Here is a 22384-nt window from a genome sequence, read left to right on the forward strand (position 1 = left end):
GTTCTGAACTATAAATAATGAAATATTAAAATATGTTCACAAATGCATTTATGAGTTAGCATGAAGGCAAGTAAATCTGGCCTAAATCCCAGGGCAGGTGGAGATCCAGAAGTTGAAAAATGAAAACTGGCTTTTACTTTGGGAGTATCTGTTCCACCAAATAACCTTACACATTCATTTTCATAATCTCCTAGGAGAGGAGCTACAAAGGCCCCAAACTACCCAAGGTAGAGAGTCTTATAAAAACCATCCCCAAAAGACTATACCCTCCATGTAAGGGTAAACTAGAACTACTCCATAATCACCATCACCACCACTGCCAGCACCACCACTGACAGTGAGGTAAATTGCCTGTCTCAAACTATGGCTTAAACTGCAAAAAACAAACAAACAAACAAACAAACAAACAAACCCAACAGCCCACAATTTCTCCTGAGGACAGTTAATAACCTCAACCCAGTCTCAGATATATTAGTATACTTAAGTCAGTTACATGACATACCTAGGGTTCCAAAATGCACAAACTGAGAATTGTGTATATTTTGATCCTGGATTGAAAGTACCCAGTGGTCTGTTGTATAAGTTAGTGAAAATTCCCTCAGCAGGAATCTACCTTTACCCTCAAAAAATTAACACAAAGTTCAAAGAAAAAGGGGCAGCTTACTGGAAACACACATACATGAAAACAAAACCAAGAGTAAGAACTAGCAGAAATAACAAAGTAGAGTCATACTGAATTAATGGCAAATACAGAATAAGGAAATTCACTATATTTCAAGAAATAGAAGATTGAAAATATTTACTTATATCTAAAGAAGAACTAAAGGGAAATGGATCTAGAATGCAGCACAAAGACATAAAAAGATGAAAAATATGGAGAATGTTAAGAGACACAGATGACTGCGTAAGAGAAACTAATATCTAATAGGAGTTCTAGAAGGGAAGGAGACAAAAAAAGGTCAGTGGCAATATAGGAAGAGATAATAGATAAGAATTTTCCAAACCATAAATTTAAGAAGCTCATTTAATCCCAAGCAAATAATAAAAAAATAAATCCACATCTAAATGTATGATGTGAAACTATAAAACAACAAAAACAGGATTTCAAGACACTTGAGCCACATGAAACCAATGACCCCCTCCCCCCCCTGCAAAAAAGGCACTTGAGATAAAGAGAATTACTGCCAAAGAAACAAGGATTATATTCATATCTGAAGACTGTGGAATTATACTTCACATGTGTTGAGAAAAGACCTATCAATGTAGAATTTATATCTACCAAATACATCTTTCAAGACCTAGAATGGGTAGGTCAAGATGGGGGAGGAAGAGCAGGCTGAGATGCCATCAGGTAGCAGGAGATTAGCTAGATCGTTATTAAACCATTCCAAGCACCTACAAATCCAACAGGAGATGGAAGAGAAGAAGAGCAGCAATTCTAGAAACAGAAAAAGGAACGCTTTCTGAAAGGGTTTTTTCTTCTACACAATTTTGGGATACAACTTCTTCTAATAGATCAAAATATACCCTAAATCTAGCACAGGGTTTGTTCTAATCTCCAGCCTGAGCAAATTCTCTCCACTTTCTTTTTCTTTCTTTTCCCAACCAACATCGGGCTCTCTGCTCAGCGGGGAGCCTGCTTCCCTCTCTCTCTCTCTGCCTGCCTCTCCCTCTAGTTGTGATTTCTCTCTGTCAAATAAATACATAAAAAAAAAAATCTTAAAAAAAATTTTTCATCTTTACAGTCATATTCCATCCCTTCCCCATGTTTACCCTTATTTGTGTGTGTGTGTGTATGTATTTTTTTTTCTTTCTTAAAAATTTTGGGAGGTAGTTTCTTCTAAGATACTCCAAAATACTCCCAAAATCAAGTGAGTGGCTCTGTTCTATTCACAGTCAAATACATATATTTTCTTTTTTAAATTCTTTTTTGAACTTCTTTTTAACCCTTCTCCCCACAATTTGAGTTCTCTTCTGATTTGGTTAATGTACATTTTTCGGGGGCCTTTGCCACCCTTTTAGTATTTTATTCTCTCATTCATATATTCTTATCTGGGTAAAATGACAAGGCAGAAAAACTCACCACAAAAAAAAGAACGAGAGGCAGTACCAAAGACTAGAGACCTAATCAATACGGACATTGGTAATATGTCAGATCTAGAGTTCAGAATGATGATTCTCAAGGTGTTAGCTGGGCTCAAAAAATGCATGTAAGATATTAGAGAAATCCTATCAGGAGATATAAAAGCACTTTCTGGAGAAATAAAACAACTAAAATCTAACCAAGCTGAAGTCAAAAAAGCTATTAATGAGGTACAATAAAAAATGGAGGCACTTACTGCTAGGATAAATGAGGCAGAAGAGAGAGTTAGTGATATAGAAGACCAAATGACAGAGAATAAAGCTGCTGAGCAAAAGAGAGACAAACAACTACTGGACAATGAGGGGAGAATTTGAGAGATAGATGATACCATAAGATGATACAGTATTAGAATAGTTAGGATTCCAAAAGAAGAGAGAGGGGAACAGAAGGTATATTGGAGCGAATTATTGTAGAGAATTTCTCTAATGTGGCAAAGGGAACAAACATCAAAATCCAGGAGGCACAGAGAACCCCCCTCAAAATCAGTAAGAATAGGTCCACACCTCGTCATCTAATAGTAAAACTTACAAGTCTTAGCAACAAAGGGAAAATCCTGAAAGCAGCCCGGGACAAGAAGTCTGTAACATACAATGATAAAAACATTAGATTGGCAGCAGACCTATCCACAGAGACCTGGCAGGCCAAAAAGAACTGGCATGATATATTCAGAGCACTAAATGAGAAAAACATGCAGTCAAGAATACTATATCCAGCTAGGCTATCACTGAAAATAGAAGGAGAGATAAAAAGCTTCCAGGACAAACAAAAACTAAAAGAATTTGTAAACACCAAACCAGCTCTACAGGAAATACTGAAAGGAGTCCTCCAGCCAAAGAGAGAGCCTAAAAGTAACAGGCCAGAAAGGAACAGAGACAATATACAGTAACAGTCACCTTATAGGCGAGATACACTGGCATTAAATTCATCTCTCTCAATAGTTACCCTGAATGTAAATGGGCTAAATGCCCCAATCAAAAGACACAGGATATCAGATTGATTTAAAAAAAAAAATCAATATTCTGTCTACAAGAAACTGATTTTAGACCCAAAGACACCTCCAGATTTAAAGTAAGGGGGTGAAAAACAATTCACCATGCCAAGGGACATCAAAAGAAAGCTGGGGTGGCAATCCTTGTATCAGATCAATTAGATTTTAAGCCAAAGACCATCATAAGGGATGAGGAAGGACATGCTACCATACTCAAAGGGTCTGTTCAGCAAGAAGATCTAACAATTTTAAATATCTATGCTGCTAACATGGGAGCAGCCAACTATACAAACCAATTAATAACAAAATCAAAGAAACACATTGAAAATACAGTAATAGTAGGCGACTTTAACACCCCCTCACTGAAACGGACAGATCATCCAAGCAAAAGATCAACAAGGAAATAAAGGCCTTAAAAGACACACTGGACCAGATGGACATCACAGATATATTCAGAACATTCCATCCCAAAGCAACAGAATACGCACTCTTCTCTAGTGCACATGGAACATTCTCCAGAATAGATCACATCCTGGGTCACAAATCATGTATCAACTGGTGCCAAAAGATTGGGATCATTCCCTGCATATTTTCAGACCACAATGCTCTGAAGCTAAAACTCAATCACCAGAGGAAAGTTGGAAAGAACCCAAATACATGCAAGCTAAAGAGCATCCTACTAAAGAATGAATAGGTCAACCAGGAAATTAAAGAAAAATTGAAAAAAATTCATGGAAACAAATGATAATGAAAGCACAACTGCTCAAAATTCGAGGGACACAGCAAAGGCAGTTCTGAGAGGAAAACAGAAATACAAGCCTTTCTCAAGAAACAAGAAAGGTCTCAAATATACAACCTAATCCTACACCTAAAGGAGCTGGAGAAAGAACAAAGAAAGCCTAAACCCAGCAGGAGAAGAGAAATAATCAAGATCAGAGCCAAAATCAATGAAATAGAAACCAAAAAAAGGACAGAACAAATCAACAAAACTAGGAGCTAGTTCTTTGAAAGAATTAAGAAAATTTATAAACCCCTGGCCAGACTTATCAAAAAGAAAAGAGAAAGGACCCAAAAAATAAAATCATAATGAAAGAGGAGAGATCACAACCAATTTATAAGAACATATTATGAGCAACTATCCACCAGCAAACTTAACAATCTGGAAGAAATGAATGCATTCCTAGAGACATATAAAGTACCACAACTGAATCCGGATGAAATAGAAAACCTGAACAGACCCATAACCAGTAAGGAGATTGAAATAGTCATCAAAAATCTCCCAACAAAGGACAGGCCAAGGCCAGACGGCTTCCCTGGGGAATTCTACCAAGCATTTAAAGAAGAAGTAATTCCTATTCTCCTGAAACTATTCCAAAAAACAGAAATGGAAGGAAAACTTCCAAGCTCATTTTATGGAGGCCAGCATCACCTTGATCCCAAAACCAGACAAAGATCCCATCAAAAAAGAGAATTACAGACCAACATCCTTGATGAACAGAGATGCAAAAATTCTCACCAAAATACTAGCCAATAGGATCCAACAGTACACTGAAAGGATTATTCACCATGACTAAGTGGGATTTATTCCAGGGCTGCAAGGTTGGTTCAACATCCACGAATCAATCAATGTGATACAATAATTAATAAAAGAAAAAACAAGAAACATATGATACTCTCAATAGATGCTGAAAAAGCATTTGACAAAGTACAGCATCCTTTCTTGAGCAAAACTCTTCAAAGTGTAGGGATTGAGGGTACATACCTCAGTATCATCAAAGCCATGTATGAAAAACCCACAGCGAATATCATTCTCAATGGAGAAAAACTGAAAGCTTTTCCGCTAAGTTCAGGAACACGGCAGGGATGTCCATTATCACCACTGCTATTCAACATAGTACTAAAAGTCCTAGCCTCAGCAATCAGACAACAAAAAGAAATTAAAGGCATCCAAATCGGCAAAGAAGTCAAACTCTCACTCTTTGCAGATGATCTGAAACTTTATGTGGAAAACCCAAAAGACTCCACTCCACAACTGCTAGAACTCATACAGGAATTCAGTAAAGTGTCAAGATATAAAATCAATGCACAGAAATCAGTTGCATTTCTATACACCAACAATAAGACAGAAGAAAGAGAAATCAAGGAGTCAATCCCATTCACAATTCCACCAAAACCATAAGATACCTAGGAATAAACCTAACCAAAGAGGTAAAGAATCTGTACTCAGAAAACTATAAAGTACTCATGAAAGAAACTGAGGAAGACACAAAGAAACAGAAAAATGTTCCATGCTCATCAATTTAAGAACAAATATTGTGAAAGTATCTATGCTACCTAAAGCAATCTACACGTTTAATGCAATACCTATCAAAATACCATCCATTTTTTTCACAGAAATGGAACAAAAAACCCTAAAATTTATATGGAACCAGAAAAGACCTCGAATAGCCAGAGGAACGTTAAAAAAGAAAGCCATAGTTGATGGCATCACAATTCCAGACTTCAAGCTCTATTACAAAGCTGTCATCATCAAGACGGTATGGTACTGGCACAAAAACAGACACATAGATCAATGGAACAGAATAGAGAACCCAGAAATAGACCCTCAACTCTATGGTCAACTAATCTTTCCTTCAAAGCAGGAAAGAATGTCCAATGGAAAAAAGACAATCCCTTCAACAAATGGTGTTGGGACAACTGGACAGCTACATGCAAAAAAATGAAACTAGAACATTTCCTTACAACACACAAAAAAATAGACTCCAAATGGATGAAAGACCTCCATGTGAGACAGGAATCCATCAAAACCCTTGAGGAGAACACAGGCAGCAACCTCTTCGACCTCAGCCGCAGCAACTTCTTCCTAGAAACATCACCAAAGGCAAGGGAAGCAAGGGCAAAAATGAACTACCGGGACTTCATCAAGATCAAAAGCTTTTGCACAGCAAAGGAAACAGTCAACAAACCCAAAAGACAACTGACAGAATGGGAGAAGATATATACAAACGAAATACTAGATAAAGGGCTAGTATCCAAAATCTATAAGAACTTATCAAACTCAACACCCAAAGAACAAATAATCCAATGAAGAAATGGGCAGAGGACATGAACAGACATTTCTGCAAAGAAGACATCCAGATGGCCAACAGACACATGAAAAAGTGCTCCATATCACTTGGCACCAGAGAGATACAAATCAAAACCACAATGAGATACCACCTCACGCCAGTCAGAATGGCTAAAATTAGCAAGTCAGGAAACAACAGATGCCGGCAAGGATGTGGAGAAAGGGGAACCCTCCTACACTTCTGGTGGGAACACAAGCTGGTGCAGCCACTATGGAAAACAGCATGGAGGTTCCTCAAAAAGTTGAAAATAGAGCTACCTTATGGCCCAGCAATCGCACTAATGGGTGTTTACCCTAAAGATACAAATGTAGTGATCTGAAGGGGCACATGCACCCAAATGTTCATAGCAGCAATGTCCACAATAGCCAAACTATGAAAAGAACCTAGATGTCCATCAACAGATGAACGGATAAAGATGATGTGTGTGTGTGTGTGTGTGTGTGTGTGTGTGTACACAATGGAATACTATGCAGCCATCAAAAGAAATGAAATCTTGCCATTTGCGACGACATGGATGGAACTAGAGCTGAGTGAAATAAGTCAATCAGAGAAAGACAACTATCATATGATCTCCCTGATATGAGGAAGTTGAGAGGCAAGTGGGGGTTTTGGGGGGTAGGGAAGGAAAAAATGAAACAAGATGGGATCGGGCAGCAGACAAACCATGAGACTCTTAATCTCACAAAACAAACTGAGGGTTGCCGGGGGAAAGGGTGGTTGGGTTATGGACAATGGGGAAGGTATGTGCTTGGTGAGTGCTGTGAAGTGTGTAAACCTGGCAATTCACAGACCTGTAGCTCTGGGACTAATAATACATTATATGTTAATAAAAAAATTTAAAAATTAAAAAAAAAAGACTTAGAGCAAAAGAACATCATTTTCAGACAAAAATTGAACATTCCACTAGAAGATCCTCATTAAAGAAAACTTTTAAAAATACCCTCTGGCGGAAAGAAAGTGATCTCAAAGGAAATAACAAAAATGCAAGAAAAAATAAAAGCAAGACAAACCAAAGACACATGAGATAATTCTAAACAAACACTGACAATAGAAATTGATAGTAATTATTATGTCTAAAAGAGTTTAAAAGACAAGACACAATTAAAATAGTTCAGACAAGGTATTCAAATTAAAAACTCTAAGGTCTTTATTCAATAGGAAGATAAAGACATTTTGGTCTAGACTCAAATTCAAATATATATGTTAAAAATTCTAACAACGGCTAATACAAAAATGAATAATTTCCAAAACAGTAAAGAAAAATTACACAAAAATCTAAACAAAGTCAAGAGAGAAAAGAAATACTGAAAAATATAACAAATAAAAAGCACAGAATAAGGCAGTAAAAATAAGTCCCAACATATAAACCAATAAATGTAATGGATATGCACTATTTAAAAGGCTATGTAGGGGTGCCTGGGTGGCTCAGTGGGTTAAGCCTCTGCCTTCGACTCAGGTCATGATCCCAGCATCCTGGGATGGAGCCCCATATCAGGCTCCCTGCTCTGCGGGAAGCCTGCTTCTCCCTCTCCCACTCCCTCTGCTTGTATTCCCTCTCTCTCAGTGTCTCTCTCTGTCAAATAAATTAATAAAATCTTAAAAAAAAAAAGGGGCTATGTAAACACCACCCAACTATACATGTTGAAACGAGATACAAAAGATATTAAAAACTTGAAATTAATGAATAAAAAAAGATAATTTGGAAAACACTTAAAAAAGAAAGCTGCCAGGGCACCTGCGTGGCTCAGTAGGATAAGCCTCTGCCTTCAGCTCTGGTCATGATCTCAGGGTCCTGGGATCGAGCCCCGCATCAGGCTCTCTGCTTGGCGGGGAGCCTGCTTCCTCCTCTCTCTCTGCCTGCCTCTCTACTTGTGATCTCTATCAAATAAATAAATAAAATCTTTACCAAAAAAAAAAAAGAAAAAAAAAAAGAAAGCCGCCAACTACACTAGTGGCAAATTAAAACATATTCTAAGGGAGGGACGCCTGGGTGGCGCAGTTGGTTGGACGACTGCCTTCGGCTCAGGGCGTGATCCTGGAGTCCCGGGATCGAGTCCCACATCGGGCTCCCAGCTCCATGGGGAGTCTGCTTCGCTCTCCGACCTTCTCCTCGCTCATGCTCTCTCTCACTGTCTCTCTCTCTCGAATAAATAAATAAAATCTTTAAAAAAAAAAAAAAAAAAAAAAAAAAAAAAAAAAAAAAAAAAAAAACATATTCTAAGGGAAATGCATCAAAAGATAAAGTCAGTACACAACAGAAAGTTCAACTCTACTAGGAAGAGAGAACAATCTGAATCTTAGCTGTATCCTGAAGCTAAAGCAAAAATTGATAGGACAAGATTAACTGATACATCTGCATAGAAGGAAAATGTAATACATCTTTCTCAGTAATTAAAGAATCGATCTGATGACTGAAATCAGCAAAAATATACAAGCTTTAACAATATAATTAATCAGCTTGCACTAATGGACAGAGAACACTGCACATAAGAGCAGAATACTCCACTCATTCTTTCAACCCAGTGGGTAACAATTATGTAAGCTCACTACAGAAAGGATGCCTTAACAAATTTCCAAGGGTTGGTATATGACCATATATTTTTACATATATTACTATATATTACACTCTGTATTACTCTAAGGTTATATATATGTATATATAATAAAACATATACACTATACGTATAATACAGCAATATATAATTTTACTATGTATTATTATTCATTATATATGCTATATATAGTATTACTATATATTATATATATTGCTATATTGGACCATATTACTATAAATCGGACCATACAGTAACACGTAATATAGAATATATACAGTAACAAATATAACGTGTAATTTTATATTTTTATAACAGATGTATTTTTTTTACTACAGAACTACTATCAAAGTGGAAATCAACACTAAAATAACAAGAAAATTACTACATTTTGACTACATTCTACATTACTAGAATTTGAAACAACTTCTAATTATGAACTCAAAGAAAATGAACAGAACTAAAAAATAGGAAAATGTTACCTACCAAAATTTGGGAGAAAGAGCTCAAGCAATATTGAGAGGGAAATTTTTTTGCCTTAGATGATTATACGAAGGAAAACAAGACGAAAAATTTGTGTAAAAAACATCCGTATCAAGAAATTAAGAAAAAATCAAAAAACAAAAGTTTCAAGAATTAGTATAGAAAATAATGAAACAGAAAGCCATGATGTAAGACGAAAACCATAAGGCAGAAATCAATTCACTGACAAAGACTGAGGAAACAGACAAATCAATTTTTTCAAATCAAGGGGGAAAAAAAAACCCAAGGAGGCTAAGACTACTACAGAGGACACCTACGTCATGCCACTTCTCTGCTCAAATCCTGGTGGGTTCGCAGCTTACTCAAAATAAATGCAAAGTCCTTACACTGGCCTACAAGGCCCTATGAGCTGGCTCCTTGATATTCTCACACCTTATCTCTCACTATCCTCTTGTTCAGTTCAAGGCAAACACACTGGGTACCACGTCAGTCTTCCTTAGTATCTGCAGATGCTGACATGCTGTTTCCCCAAGTATCTCCATACTCCATGCCTTATCTCCTTCAAGTCTTTGCTCAGGTACTTCTGAGTGGGAACTTTCTTGATCACCCTATTTAATGCTGTAAACTTCTCTCTGGCACTCTCTCCCTAAACTCCTTTTCTGCTCAGTCTTCTACCTAACACTAATGACCATCCAATGTCATATGTATTTTACCTATGTATTTATCTGCCCCTCCCTCATTTTCAAATACTTGAAAATGACCGCATATATGAATACTAGACATGATTCCATCCACTGTTCCAAAGAGTGTATGACCAGATAACACACTGTTCAATAGCAGTAACAATTTCAACTAAGGAGGAGCCATTTATTGTTTGTATTCCCAACAAGTGACCACAATGTAGCTAAAAGAGTTTGGGGAAAGGGAGACCTCCCCTGTAGTTCTGGCAACAGGACTCTGGTTTTGCTCACCAGTTAGATTATTATAGCTATTTGTTAGTATGTACCAAAAAGTCTACCTCTTTAGATAACCAAGAAAACAACCAGGCCTTGGTGATTCAGAACAAAAAATCAGAAGTGCTTAACACCTGCAGCCACCCATAAAGGACTTTGAAACGTACGTATTAATACTCCCTCTGTATTTTATATATATTAATATTCCCTCTGTATTCTATAAATAAACCCGGCACAGTTTGTTTCAGTTGCAGTATCTAAGAAACCACTGTGAGCTATGGACAGCACCAAGGCTAACAGAGGAATATTTTTGGCAATTTTATAAAAATGACATATAACTCCTATCATATAATCCATTTTATATATATAAATCCATGCTTTTTTATTGTGGTAAAATGTACCTAACATAAAATTTACCATTTTAACCATTTCAGGTATACAGCTGAAGGAGTATGTGTATCAACAAGTTTTTAACATATGTACACGGTTCTGCCACCACCACCTAATTCCGAAATGTCATCACCAACCCAAAAAGGAGCCCAAACCCGTTCAGCGGTCACTCCCCACTCTCTCTTCCCCTCATTCCCAAGCAATCTATTTCGTCTCTGTGGATCTGCCTATTCTGGACCTCCCGAAGACGTGGAATCACACAGCGGGCAGTACTGGTGTCTGGCTTCTTACACGAAGCACGCTCTCCGGGTTCCCCCATGTTGTCGGATCTATCAGCGTTTTGTTCCTTTCTACAGCTGAGTATGATGTTCATTAATGAATACATCACATTTTGTTCAGCCATTTATCAGATGGTACACTTTTGGAGGGTTTGTAAGTTTTCACTATTAAAATTAGGAAAAAGCTAATTTTGTCCAAATGAGTAAACATTCTCTAGAATAGTAACTGGATCGAAGATTATTTAAAATCTATTATTACTGCTGAATACGATGTACTGCTTATGCTCCCATGTGCATGGCAGGATTCACTTCTCTACACCTTCATATTACTAAATTTTACTTAAAAATTTTTCTAAACTCAAAGGAAAAAATTCTCATTTTGATTTCCTTCAAAACTCATGAGTTTTAATTAATGAGTTGTATCCTTTTTATACTTACTGGCCATTTATTTTACTTAGTGTTAAATTTCTGTGCTTATATTCTGTAAGTTGTTTGTAATTTTTACTGACTTGCATGAGATACTGGTATTTTGGTAATTTTAAGACATGTACATGTTATTTGTGCTGCAAATGTTTTCTCCCATCATTCATTTTTAACTGCGGTACCATTATTTTCAATTGGATTTGTACAGAATCTCAATTTCCAATCTTCCTTTTTATGGTTTTTGGGTATCCTATTCTGCTTTAAATCCTAAGATTTAAAAAATAATATACATTTTTTCTTTTTTTTTCAAAGTTACATAGTTTTTCACTCAGCCTTTAGCACCTCTAGATCTGAGTCAGATGTTTGATAAAGCTCTAAATTTATGTTTATAAAAATTAATAGCCAATTAGTTCACCTCAATTACAGTAATTTATAGCCTACACTTAAGCTGCCATCTTTATAATAAATTCTCATATACATTTAGATCTCCCTGCTTTTTTCAATCTGCTTCTCTAATTTTCTGTACTAAGACCTTATTATCAACAGCTTTACAATACACTTTAACATCTGGTACACAGACATCTTATTCATTATTCTGCTTTTTCAAAATCTTCTTGGGTTTTCCAGAACATTTATTCTCCCAAATGTACTTTAGAATCAACTTGTTCACTTACCTGTTGATACTCTGGTTGGAACTGTATCAAATTTATATATTAATTTGAAAGGATTGAAAATGTTGAAAGTGAATATTTATGTTTCTAGGAACACAGTATGCTCCTCCATTTATTCATGTCTTAGTTTTGTATCTTTCAGTAAAACACTATCGTTACATTTTAATAAATTGAGTATAATCTTGTTTTCTTATTTCTATGTATGCCTTTTTTTTTTTTGCCTATTTCTCTTTACATAAATAAAGCATTCTCCCACTTTTTGAGTAAAAAGATCATTTCCCCACATGCTATAAAAATGATGAAGCTATCAGATGATCTTTAAAAGCTACTTAAGCTCAAAAAGTTCAGGACTTTCTATAAACACTCCAAAAAACAACACTCACTAAAAATCAACTAAACAATGAGTTTATCTGTGTTTAAAAGAGGGACAGTACATACACTAAGGATGGTTAACTGGTTTTATCTTGAATACTAACTCTGACACATCAGAAATGGCTGCCAAGAAAGGTAATTTCTTTAAGAAATCTACTGAAAGAAAAATCTTACAATTTGGATTTTAAAAGATGCATTAAAAAAATAACTTATCTGGATAAAACATCCTTTAAATATTATTTCTAATAGTTATACCATAATGCTATATTTTCTAAAGTCATCACAAAAGCATGAACATAAAGCAACTGTACAGGAAAAAGGGGTTTCAGCAGTTTTGACACTTACAATTCAATTTCAACCATTCCTTTGGAACATCCTCTCTTCACAAAAAAACCAACCTAGAGCAAAAAAGACAAAGTGCACTCAGTGATGACAGTTCCATGTTATACCACAGATTCAGCAAAGTCATTACTGTCACATTCAAATCCTTTCAGTAACTATTTTCTCTGTCCACTCTCCTCATTTTCCCAGATTTGGGAAATTGTTTCCATTGTTTCCTCCCATAAGTAACAATACTATTAGTTACCATTTACGAGCATTCCAGGTGCCAGACAGCCTCTTACAAAGGTTATGACAAAGCCAAAAGGTGATACAGAGCAAGGAACTAAACCCACATAATATGGCCCCAGAGTCTGTGTACTTAGCCTCTATCCTAAACATCTTGGTAGAGGCAAAAAAGCCAACGGGAAAACAGGTTCTACAGTTTAATCACAGGATTTACCAAATCTCCTTATTACCCCTGGAGACTTCTCTGGAGTTGCAGATTAAATATTAACAACTATTCTAATATTACCCATCCTGTTATTAATGAGGATGTAATTATCATTTTCTTAAAAAGAAGAATACACATAGTAAATACAATTTACATGGTAAAATAGACCTATTTAGTCTAGTTTGAATACATGTACAGGCACAAATTTGAAGAGAGACCTTGGGCCTAAAAAATACCACATTGGATCTTCAGTCAGGCTCTAAGTAAGTAATTCTAAAAAAAAAAAAAAAGTGGAAACACACCTTGCAAAGAATTATCCTTTTGATAGTGCTAACAGCAGTTAGGACAGCAATTAGAATCACAACAGTGAACATTTATTAAGCATTACCATATGCTACCGTGCTAAGCAATTTATAATTTTTTCTTAATACTCAGAAGCAACTGTAGGAGATATGTATTATATCCATTTTACAAACGATGAAACGGAGGCCCAGAAAGATGACAAAGGAGGCCTGTCCTTGTAACTAGAAAGTTCAGCTTAATAATTAAGAGAACACACTTTAACACAGCATCCAGGTTCCTATTTCAGTCATGCCATAAGCGTCTAAGTTGCTGGACTCTGACCACGTTACTAAACCTCTCTGTTTTAGTTTCTTCATAAACAGGAAAAACAACGGCATTTTTGTCGGAGTGCTATCTGCTCATTAGCTTGCATCAATTAAAATATTTGGCACCAGTAAGAAAAAAAAATCACAAAGCAGTTTTTATTATAAAATGTATATATGGATGGTACAGAACATGCTAGTATTAAATTTCCCTATTAAGATTTAACTATAAATACAACATTAAAAGTATTTTCGCTGAGAACTTGTGCAGCCCCTAAATGCATGTAGTGAAACCCAAAAGTCTGCAATCTGTCACCTAAGAAACCCTGCGCTCCACAGCCTTCTTTAAAAAGCATACCACTCAAGGATAAGGTCTGTCTTCTTCATGCCAAAAATAAATGCGAGATTGGTGGAAACTGTTACAAACCAATCCATTCAGTCGTACAAAGTTTGGAGTCCAGCAGACCATTACACAGAGATAAGGATTTAAGAAATGATTTTTAATAATTAAAAAACTACACATCTGTATTTATAAAAATCTGGTCTCTGGAAGTTATCTACTCCAACCCCCAACTTTAAAATAAAGAAAAACTGAAGTCTAGACAAATGGCTAAGGTCAAAAGTTAATTATTAATAGAGTAGTACCTATGAGTACTCTTAACTCATAAATGTCTCCCAAAGAGCATTTAAAGAAAAACACACACATACACACGTATTTTGAATAGATTTATTTATAACCTTAAGGGTATATGCATCAATCTTGTAATCCTACATTAAACTGTAAGCCTGGCTAAGAAACCTATAATACCATTTTAATAATATTGCAATATTCCCAGCAGTTTTAGAAAAATATAAAGAATCATTTTAACTTTTGCAACTATTTTGCAGTGGGATAACTCAACTCTCAAACTTCCTTATATATATATATATTTTTTTAAGATTTTATTTATTTATTTGACAGAGATCAAATAAATAAGTAGGCAGAGAGGCAGGCAGAAGAGAGGAGGAAGTAGGCTCCCTGCCGAGCAGAGAGCCTGATGCGAAACTTGATCCCAGGACCCCCGAGATCATGACCTGAGCCCAAGGCAGAGGCTTTAAACCACTGAGCCACCCAGGTATCCCTCAAACTTCCTTTTTTAAACAGAGTTTTATGTGAAATATACACCAAATATGACATATAAACTTCATATACTGCTTGAAGCAACAGTAAAACCACCAAGCATCTACCACAAATTTAAGGAACTGAAAATTAACTGTGTATCTGACATTCCCTGTAGAACTCAATACTACTGTATCCTCTCTCAACAAATGTAATCCTGACTTGATCATCCTTTTGCTTCTCTCTAGTTTTGCTATATACATATAGCCATATAGCTCTTTAAATATTAAAATATTAAATATTAAATACTTTATTTTGTGTTTTGACCCTTATATAAATTTGTATTATAAGTATTCTTCCAAAATAGCATTTTTCCTTAAAATTATGTTTTGAGATTTAACCAATGAGCTAAGATTATTTTCACTGGTATGTAATATTCAATTTTGACTATAATAGGATTTATTTAAAAACAATACTGCTATAAATAGTTTGATACTTTTACCTAGTATTAATGTACAAGGGCTGTCTAGGAGTAGAATTTTTGAGTGATTGGGTATATGCATCTGCAGATTCACTAGGTAATGCCATTTTCCAAGACTATAAAATTTCTATTCCCACCAAGAGTGTATCAGAGTTCCCATTGCTCCATTTCCTTATAAGCACATTGATCACCAGAATTTTTGAGGACTACACTTTGCCAACATTAGTGTGCATTTTTCTGAGAGTGAAGTTGCGTATCTTTAAAAATACAGTTGGCCCTTGAATAACACTAGGGTTAGGACTGCCAACACCCTGCACAAAAATTTGCATACAACTTTGGACTTCCCCAAAACTTAACTACTAATAGCCTAGTGATGACCAGAATCCTTAGCAATAACATAAGCAGTTAATAAATATTTTGTATGTTACATGTACTATATACTGTATTCCTACAAGTACAAAAACAAGTTCCTGAGAAAATCATATGGAAAACACATTTACAGTATCATACTGTATTTACTAAAAGAAAATCCACATATAGGTGGATTCGCACAGTTCAAATCAAAGTTGTTCAAAGATCCACTGTACTTCTTGGCTGTCTGAGCTGCCTCTTCTGTGAAGTGTCTGAGCACATATTTTGTCCTTTCTTAATACTGTTTTGCTTATTAAAAAGTTTAAATACCTATCTTTTGTTATATGGGTTATATATACCCACTCCCATTTTGTGGCTTGTCTTTTTCTTCATGGTGTCTTTTGATAGAAGTTTCTTATTTTTATCACTATTTTCCTTTTCAACCTATACTTTCACTTAAGAACTTTTATTTAACCCAAAGTTAACAAAGATATTCTCCTCTACACCAGTATGTCCTAAAACCTTTCTGGTCAATCACAATTAGATCTTCAATCCACTTGGAACTGATGTGTGCTCATGTGTGAAGATAGAACTTAATTTCTTTTTTTCGTACACAACCACTGCCTCAGTGCAATTTATCCATCTTTTCCCCATTCATCTCCAATGTCAGTCTTCATAAATCAAGAGTCTACTCATCACGGCTTTGGATCTGCGCTTTCTATTCTGTCATAGCACACTGGTCTGATGTATTTCCCACCAATACCACAGGTTTGTTTTGTTTTGTTTTCTTAATACAGTTGACAAACAATGTGATTAGTTTCAGGTACAACAATGATAACTCTGTACACTACATAACGCTCAGCACAGTAAGTGTAGTTGTCACCTGTAACCATGCAAAGTTATTACAATACTAGCCACTGTATTCCCTATGCTGTGCTTTTCATCCCCATGACTGGTTTTAAACTGGAAGTCTATGCCTCTATCTTACCCAACCCACCTCATCTTCCCCTCTAGTAACCACCAGTTTGTTCTGTATTTGTTGTTCTGCATGGAGTCTGTATTCGAGATTCCAGATAGTAGTGAAATACGGTATTTGTCTTTCTCAGACTTATTTCACTTAGTCTAACACGCTCTAGCTCCATTCATGTTGTTGCAAATGTGAGGATTTCATTCTTTTTTATGGCTAAATAATCTTTTTAAAAATATATTTTTTGAAGATTTTATTATTTTATTTATTTGACAGAGATCACAAGTAGGCAGGCAGGCAGAGGAGGCCAGGGAAGCAGGCTCCCTGCTGAGCATAGAGCCCAAGGCGGGGCTTGAGGCCAGGACCTGGAGATCATGACCTGAGCCAAACACAGAGGCCTAACCCACTGAGCCACCAAGGCGCCCCTCTAAATAATATTCTATACAATGTTTTCATTAACTATTATAACTTTGTGTTAAGTCTTGGTATCTGATAGGGCAAGTTTTTTCCATTTTGTTGAATTTCTTTAGGAGTTTCTTAGCTATTCTTGGCCATTTCTTTTTTCACCTAAATTTTAAAAGCAACTTGGAATTTGCTATAGACAGTACTGGGATTTTGACTAGAATGATGCTCAATATGTTTATCAATGTGAAGAATGACATTTTTATAGTAGGTCTTCATGCTCATTAATATATATACAGTATATCTGTCCATCTAATCCAACTCCAATATTTTCAAATAAAATTTTAAACTTTCTAAAAATAGGCCTTACATGTCTTTTGTTAATTTATTGCCATGTTACTTGCTTTTTTGATGCTACTATAAATATCTATTTTTAATTGCATTTTTCTGTTCATTGTTAGTGTATGGGAATGCAACAGATTTTTATTACAGAATCTTGTAACTAGCAAGCCTAATAAATTTCCAGATTAATTCATCAGAAAGCTTATGTGGAGTATTTTGTGGTTTTCATTGCACACTTGCATAAAACCTGTATATGACAGTTTTCCTTCTAACTTTCTTTCGTTTTACCTTACTGCTCCACCTAGAACTTCCAGAACAATGTTGAGTAGCAGTGTAAGTAGGTACCCTTGACTTGGTTCTGAACTTGCTGCATATTTTCACTTGTCTTTCATGTAATTTTAAAAGGTAGGTATTTTCTACTCCTAATTTGCTAAGAGCTTTTTTTTAAAAATCAAATTACTGTGGAATGTAATGCTTTTTCCTCTACTGAGAGGATCATCCAGTACTCCTTTAAAATGGGCTATGTAAAAAAATAAATAAATAAAACAGGAGATGTTAACTTTTTTCTAATGTTCTATCTCTCATTCCTTGAATAAATTCTATTTGGTCATGGTGTATTACGTATTTTATGTATTAGATTCAATAGACTACTCTTTCTTGAGATTTTTGCTCCTATATTCGTAAGTAAAACTATTTTTTCTTATCTATCCTTGATGGATTCTGGTACCATCACATTCTGTTACAGTCATATTCTTTGTGTAAAACAGGAAATGACTCCTTTAAGAACTAATGAATAATTGTCTTCGGTGTTCTAAGAAAATTAACAGCTGATTTTTTTCTACTAAGAGTCCATTTTGATCATTTATATAGTTGTAGAAACCTACACATTCACAACTTTAAGAATTTAAGCTTTACTACCATAAAGTTGTTCATAAATTTTTTTTGTTTAGGGAGGAGATAAGCCAATTTTATTGTCCCTTATGTCACACAAAAATCTAGGAACAAAAGATTTGAGTTGCAGAAAAAAATAAATGAGTAGTAAATTAGAGGGCAATGGAAATAATTTAAGTTTGAAAATTTTCCATATTAGGATGAAAACCATTTCAACATATGTGTGTGCCTGGCTCAGAGTAGGCTGTTCTCTGGCCAAAGCTTGCCAGAGAATTAAGGTGTTCGAGGTCTTGCTGCTCTACTGGCTTTTGACAAAATGTTTGTGATCGTAGATTAAAGGAATGTATTCCCGGTGCTCCAGGTCTGTGTGGAGCTCTACCAACTCATCTGCAGAAGTGTTACCCACCCATCCATCTGCCGGGAAATCCATCAGGTAGTCATATAAGGCCCAGTCCAGGGGATCAGTGTTGACTGTGTAATTCAGATCCTTCTACTCAGACTCAACAGACTGAAAGCTCACTTCCCTGATGGAGACAGTATCACTCTGGACCTCTTCTTCTTGCTGAACCTCATCTTCTGGACAGGGACAGTCCAGCACCGGGGGCTTCTTGCCACAAGTCCTCACAACTTCAACCACAAAACTGGGAGTGGATGTCAATCAGGCTGTTCTTCAACCTTCTGCCCTCGGAGTGCTCCTCCTCCCCATTCAATGTTGGCAGGATACTACTGTCAATGTTGAAAGCCACAGTGATCTTCTCTCCAGCAACTTTCTGCACTAACTTGGCTTCTGACCCATCTACTTCCAGCTCCCAACTTCCAGAACTCTTGGGGAGGTAATTACGCTTTGGTATCTCCATTTCTTCCTCAATGTCATCATTCAGCAATTCAACAAAAGCTCTGTGCCACTGGGTGTGCAGTGTGCTGCAGCCGCAGGGCCCAGGAGAGCGCAGGAGACCGTAGGCAGCATGGGCCCTTGCCACCCAGAGCCACACAAAGGGCCGCATGTATGGCCTGGGGTGCATGGGCTGCAGAGGCGAAGGCAGCAGGGTGGGCTGAGACAAGAGGGCAGGGATGGCGTGTGGTGGCTCAGTGGCCGCAGAGCCCAGCGAGCAAGGCACTGGGCATGACAGCAGCAGTAGTGCAGTAGCTGACACAGGAGGGCCCTATAATACTCTCTCATCATCATTTAAATCTCTGCCCCATTCTGGTAATGGCCTGGCGGTAGGCATCCTGGCAGTTCACGAACACTCCAGTTCTCCTACAAGCCTGCGGCAGAACTGCATTTGCTCCTTCCCTCTGATGGAAGGTGTGGCCTCTTAATGGCCTCTGTCCAATGAAAATGTGAGCCGAACAAATATTTGTCGCCTTTTGGAAGAACTTTTAATAGCCAGTCCCTTTACCTAGGTGTTAATCAGGTAATCAGAGTACATTGAGGACAATGGACTCAAGTGAAGACTCCAGCAGCCTAGGTACCCAAGGACCACAGTCTAGACTGGGTAAGTAGCAAGAAGAACTAATCTGTATTTTTAAACCAGAATTTCAGGGTTGTTTTTGACCCGTAACATATCTTTATTATTTTTTTTACATTCCTTTTTTCTACTTTATCTACACCTTATAACCTTCTCTAGAAATTACTGATTTTTGGCAGAGGGGAGGGAAGAGGGGGAATGGAAAAAACAAATGAAGGAGATGAAGAGATTAATTAACAATCTTTTGTTATAAAAAAATAAGACACAGGGATGTAACAGTCAACTTAAGGAATACGGTCAATAATATAGTAACAACTTTGTATAGTGATAGATGGTAACTAGACTTACTGTGGTGACCACTTCATAATATATATAAAATATTGACTATATTATACACCTGAAACTAATAATATATGTCAATTATTCAAGAGAAAATAGTAGTAATTCTCAGGAGGATTTTTTTTTTTTAACTCCACTATATTCAGAGCTAACAATCAGATAAGTAAGTAACCGTATGTCCCATTCTGTGGGGCTATTTTTCCTTCTAAACACAGTGCTTGCCTTCTAGTTTTATCTCCCAGTCTTCCCCTATCTTCAGGACCCCCAATTCAGGGCAACCAAATGCCTTTCCAGTGCAAAGTCAGCAAATGCCCTTGGGGGAACAACTCTGATGTCTTTGGATCTGCACAATTCTGCCTCTGCCCTTGGTAAGTTTGCTTCATCTTTCCACAAGCCCAGCAATACATTTAAGAAGACATTTGACACTATTCCTAAGCATTTTAAGTGTTACATACTTGGAGAATTCTCTAGGTATATAGTCCAAAATACTTCTAGAAATGGCAATTCCTGCCAGCAGTTCTACCTACCAACTCCATTCTTTACTTTCAAGCTCTACATTTGTGTTTTACTCAAGGAACTGAGAGAAAAAGTGATCTGTTACTAAAAGCAAGTCGCAACTCTGAATTTTTTTTTTTTTAAGTACTTAAGTTCACTCACCTTATCCGCCCGTCCCATGAAAGCAGGTTTGCCTGCTAATCCAAGACAAATGGCACATACGATGCTAGACTTTCCTGTTCCATTAGCTCCAATAATCATATTCAGATGGGGTCCAGGAGAGACTTCACAGATATCATATGTTCTGAATTATAGAGAGGTAAAATTACTAAGACATAAAAATTTTCTTTACAAAAACATTTATTTCTGCTGATGTTTTCTACAGGCTTCCTTGAATTGCTTTAAAAGCCAGCTGACCTTACATTTTAATGTTATTTATACATTATTAATAAACTAGAGAGGAAAAAAAACAGTGGAAAAAATGAGAAAATGATAATGCGTATCTGAAATAAGAGTATCAGTGGGAAAGTAAGATTTCATAGGCTCTTTTAATTTACATCTGTTGAATGAAACAAGTTTGGTATTATTTATCCCTTTCATGAGAAAATTTATCAAAGCCACTGTAAAAATAATTTTTCAAAAAATTTTATGCAAGAGAAACCATGGCTCATCTTAAATCTGTGAATTTTACATTTGTATTTCTCTGGAATTAAAATGCTTAATAGCAACCCCTCACATTTTACTAAGTGAAACAATCCAAATTTCTATTCCAATCAAACATCTATCAACTCAATGGTTTCATTTTATTGTTAATTTTTTAAAAATCCACTTCTTTCAATATGCTGCCAGAGATATCCACTGTTTAGTCCATGTTCAAATAAATGTTACTCCTATGGAAAGAAACAAGAATGCATCATCACCAAGCACTTCTGTAACATTCCCTCAAACCAGAAAGCTGTCTGCTGTCCAGAGTTTTAATTAACTATCTGCAAGGTAGCACCTAATCCTTATTAGTCACCAAGGACAACTATGGCAAAATGTCAAATAGACTCAGATAATCTTCTACTTTGTCTCTGAATACTTTGAATTAGAACCCATAAATAATAACCTGATAAAAACTGACCCAGCTACTAATCTGCTAGGCATGTCAGTAATGTAGTCAAGCACACCTCCACTTCAGTGCTCAGAGAAAAATAATGTGAAGTGCCATGTGGTAATAAAAGTAAATCCAGGGAGTCAACAAGTTATTTTCTGACAGGTTTCCAGCCCCACATCTCAAAAGTGTCTACCTACTTTATCTTTTCAAATGCTTTGTTCTGTTGGAAGCCGGATCATAAAGAAACCCTTAATATAATGATTAAAATGAAACTAGTTTGGGAACTTCAGGCATCTGGAAAATGAACAGCCTTGGAACTTCTTAATCCCAAAACATTAATCCTTATTCTTTCAACTTTTTAATTTTCTGCTATAAAATCTTTGTGCCCCTGTTTAAAAAAAAAAAAACAAAACAAAACAGTGATGTAACGGATGTTTAAGATAATAATAAAAGCGAGGAGAAAGGAGAGGAACTCCTAGCCTATAACATACACATACACATACATTATCAACAGAAAGTTGCCAAAAAACAAACAAACAAACAAAAAAAAACAACCAAGAAAGCAAAACCAACCAACCAACCAAAAACAAAAACAAAAACCACCCCACACATCAGAACAAAACAAAGCCTCCGCATTTTAAAAAAAAATTAGTTTGTCTGACTGATTTTTATTGGGAATTCCCTTTTTGTGAGT

The 22384-nt window shown here is 36.2% G+C and overlaps 1 protein-coding gene and 1 pseudogene across 2 annotated transcripts in view; both read right to left on the bottom strand.

Annotated features, from left to right (window-relative positions):
• Positions 1-22384, bottom strand: part of SMC5 (structural maintenance of chromosomes 5) — a 102779-nt gene that overhangs the window by 77337 nt on the left and 3058 nt on the right. For both annotated transcript variants that reach the window (XM_044265924.1, XM_044265923.1), the window contains exons 2-3: positions 20757-20898; positions 12727-12779 (exon numbers count right to left, since the gene is read on the bottom strand). In XM_044265924.1, the coding sequence (XP_044121859.1) occupies positions 12727-12779; positions 20757-20898 (195 nt within the window). The remainder of the gene's footprint in view (positions 1-12726; positions 12780-20756; positions 20899-22384) is intronic.
• Positions 18572-19313, bottom strand: LOC122917004 (annotated as a pseudogene).

This window comes from Neovison vison, chromosome 9, assembly GCF_020171115.1.
Source record: "Neovison vison isolate M4711 chromosome 9, ASM_NN_V1, whole genome shotgun sequence".
Classification (NCBI taxonomy): domain Eukaryota; kingdom Metazoa; phylum Chordata; class Mammalia; order Carnivora; family Mustelidae; genus Neogale; species Neogale vison.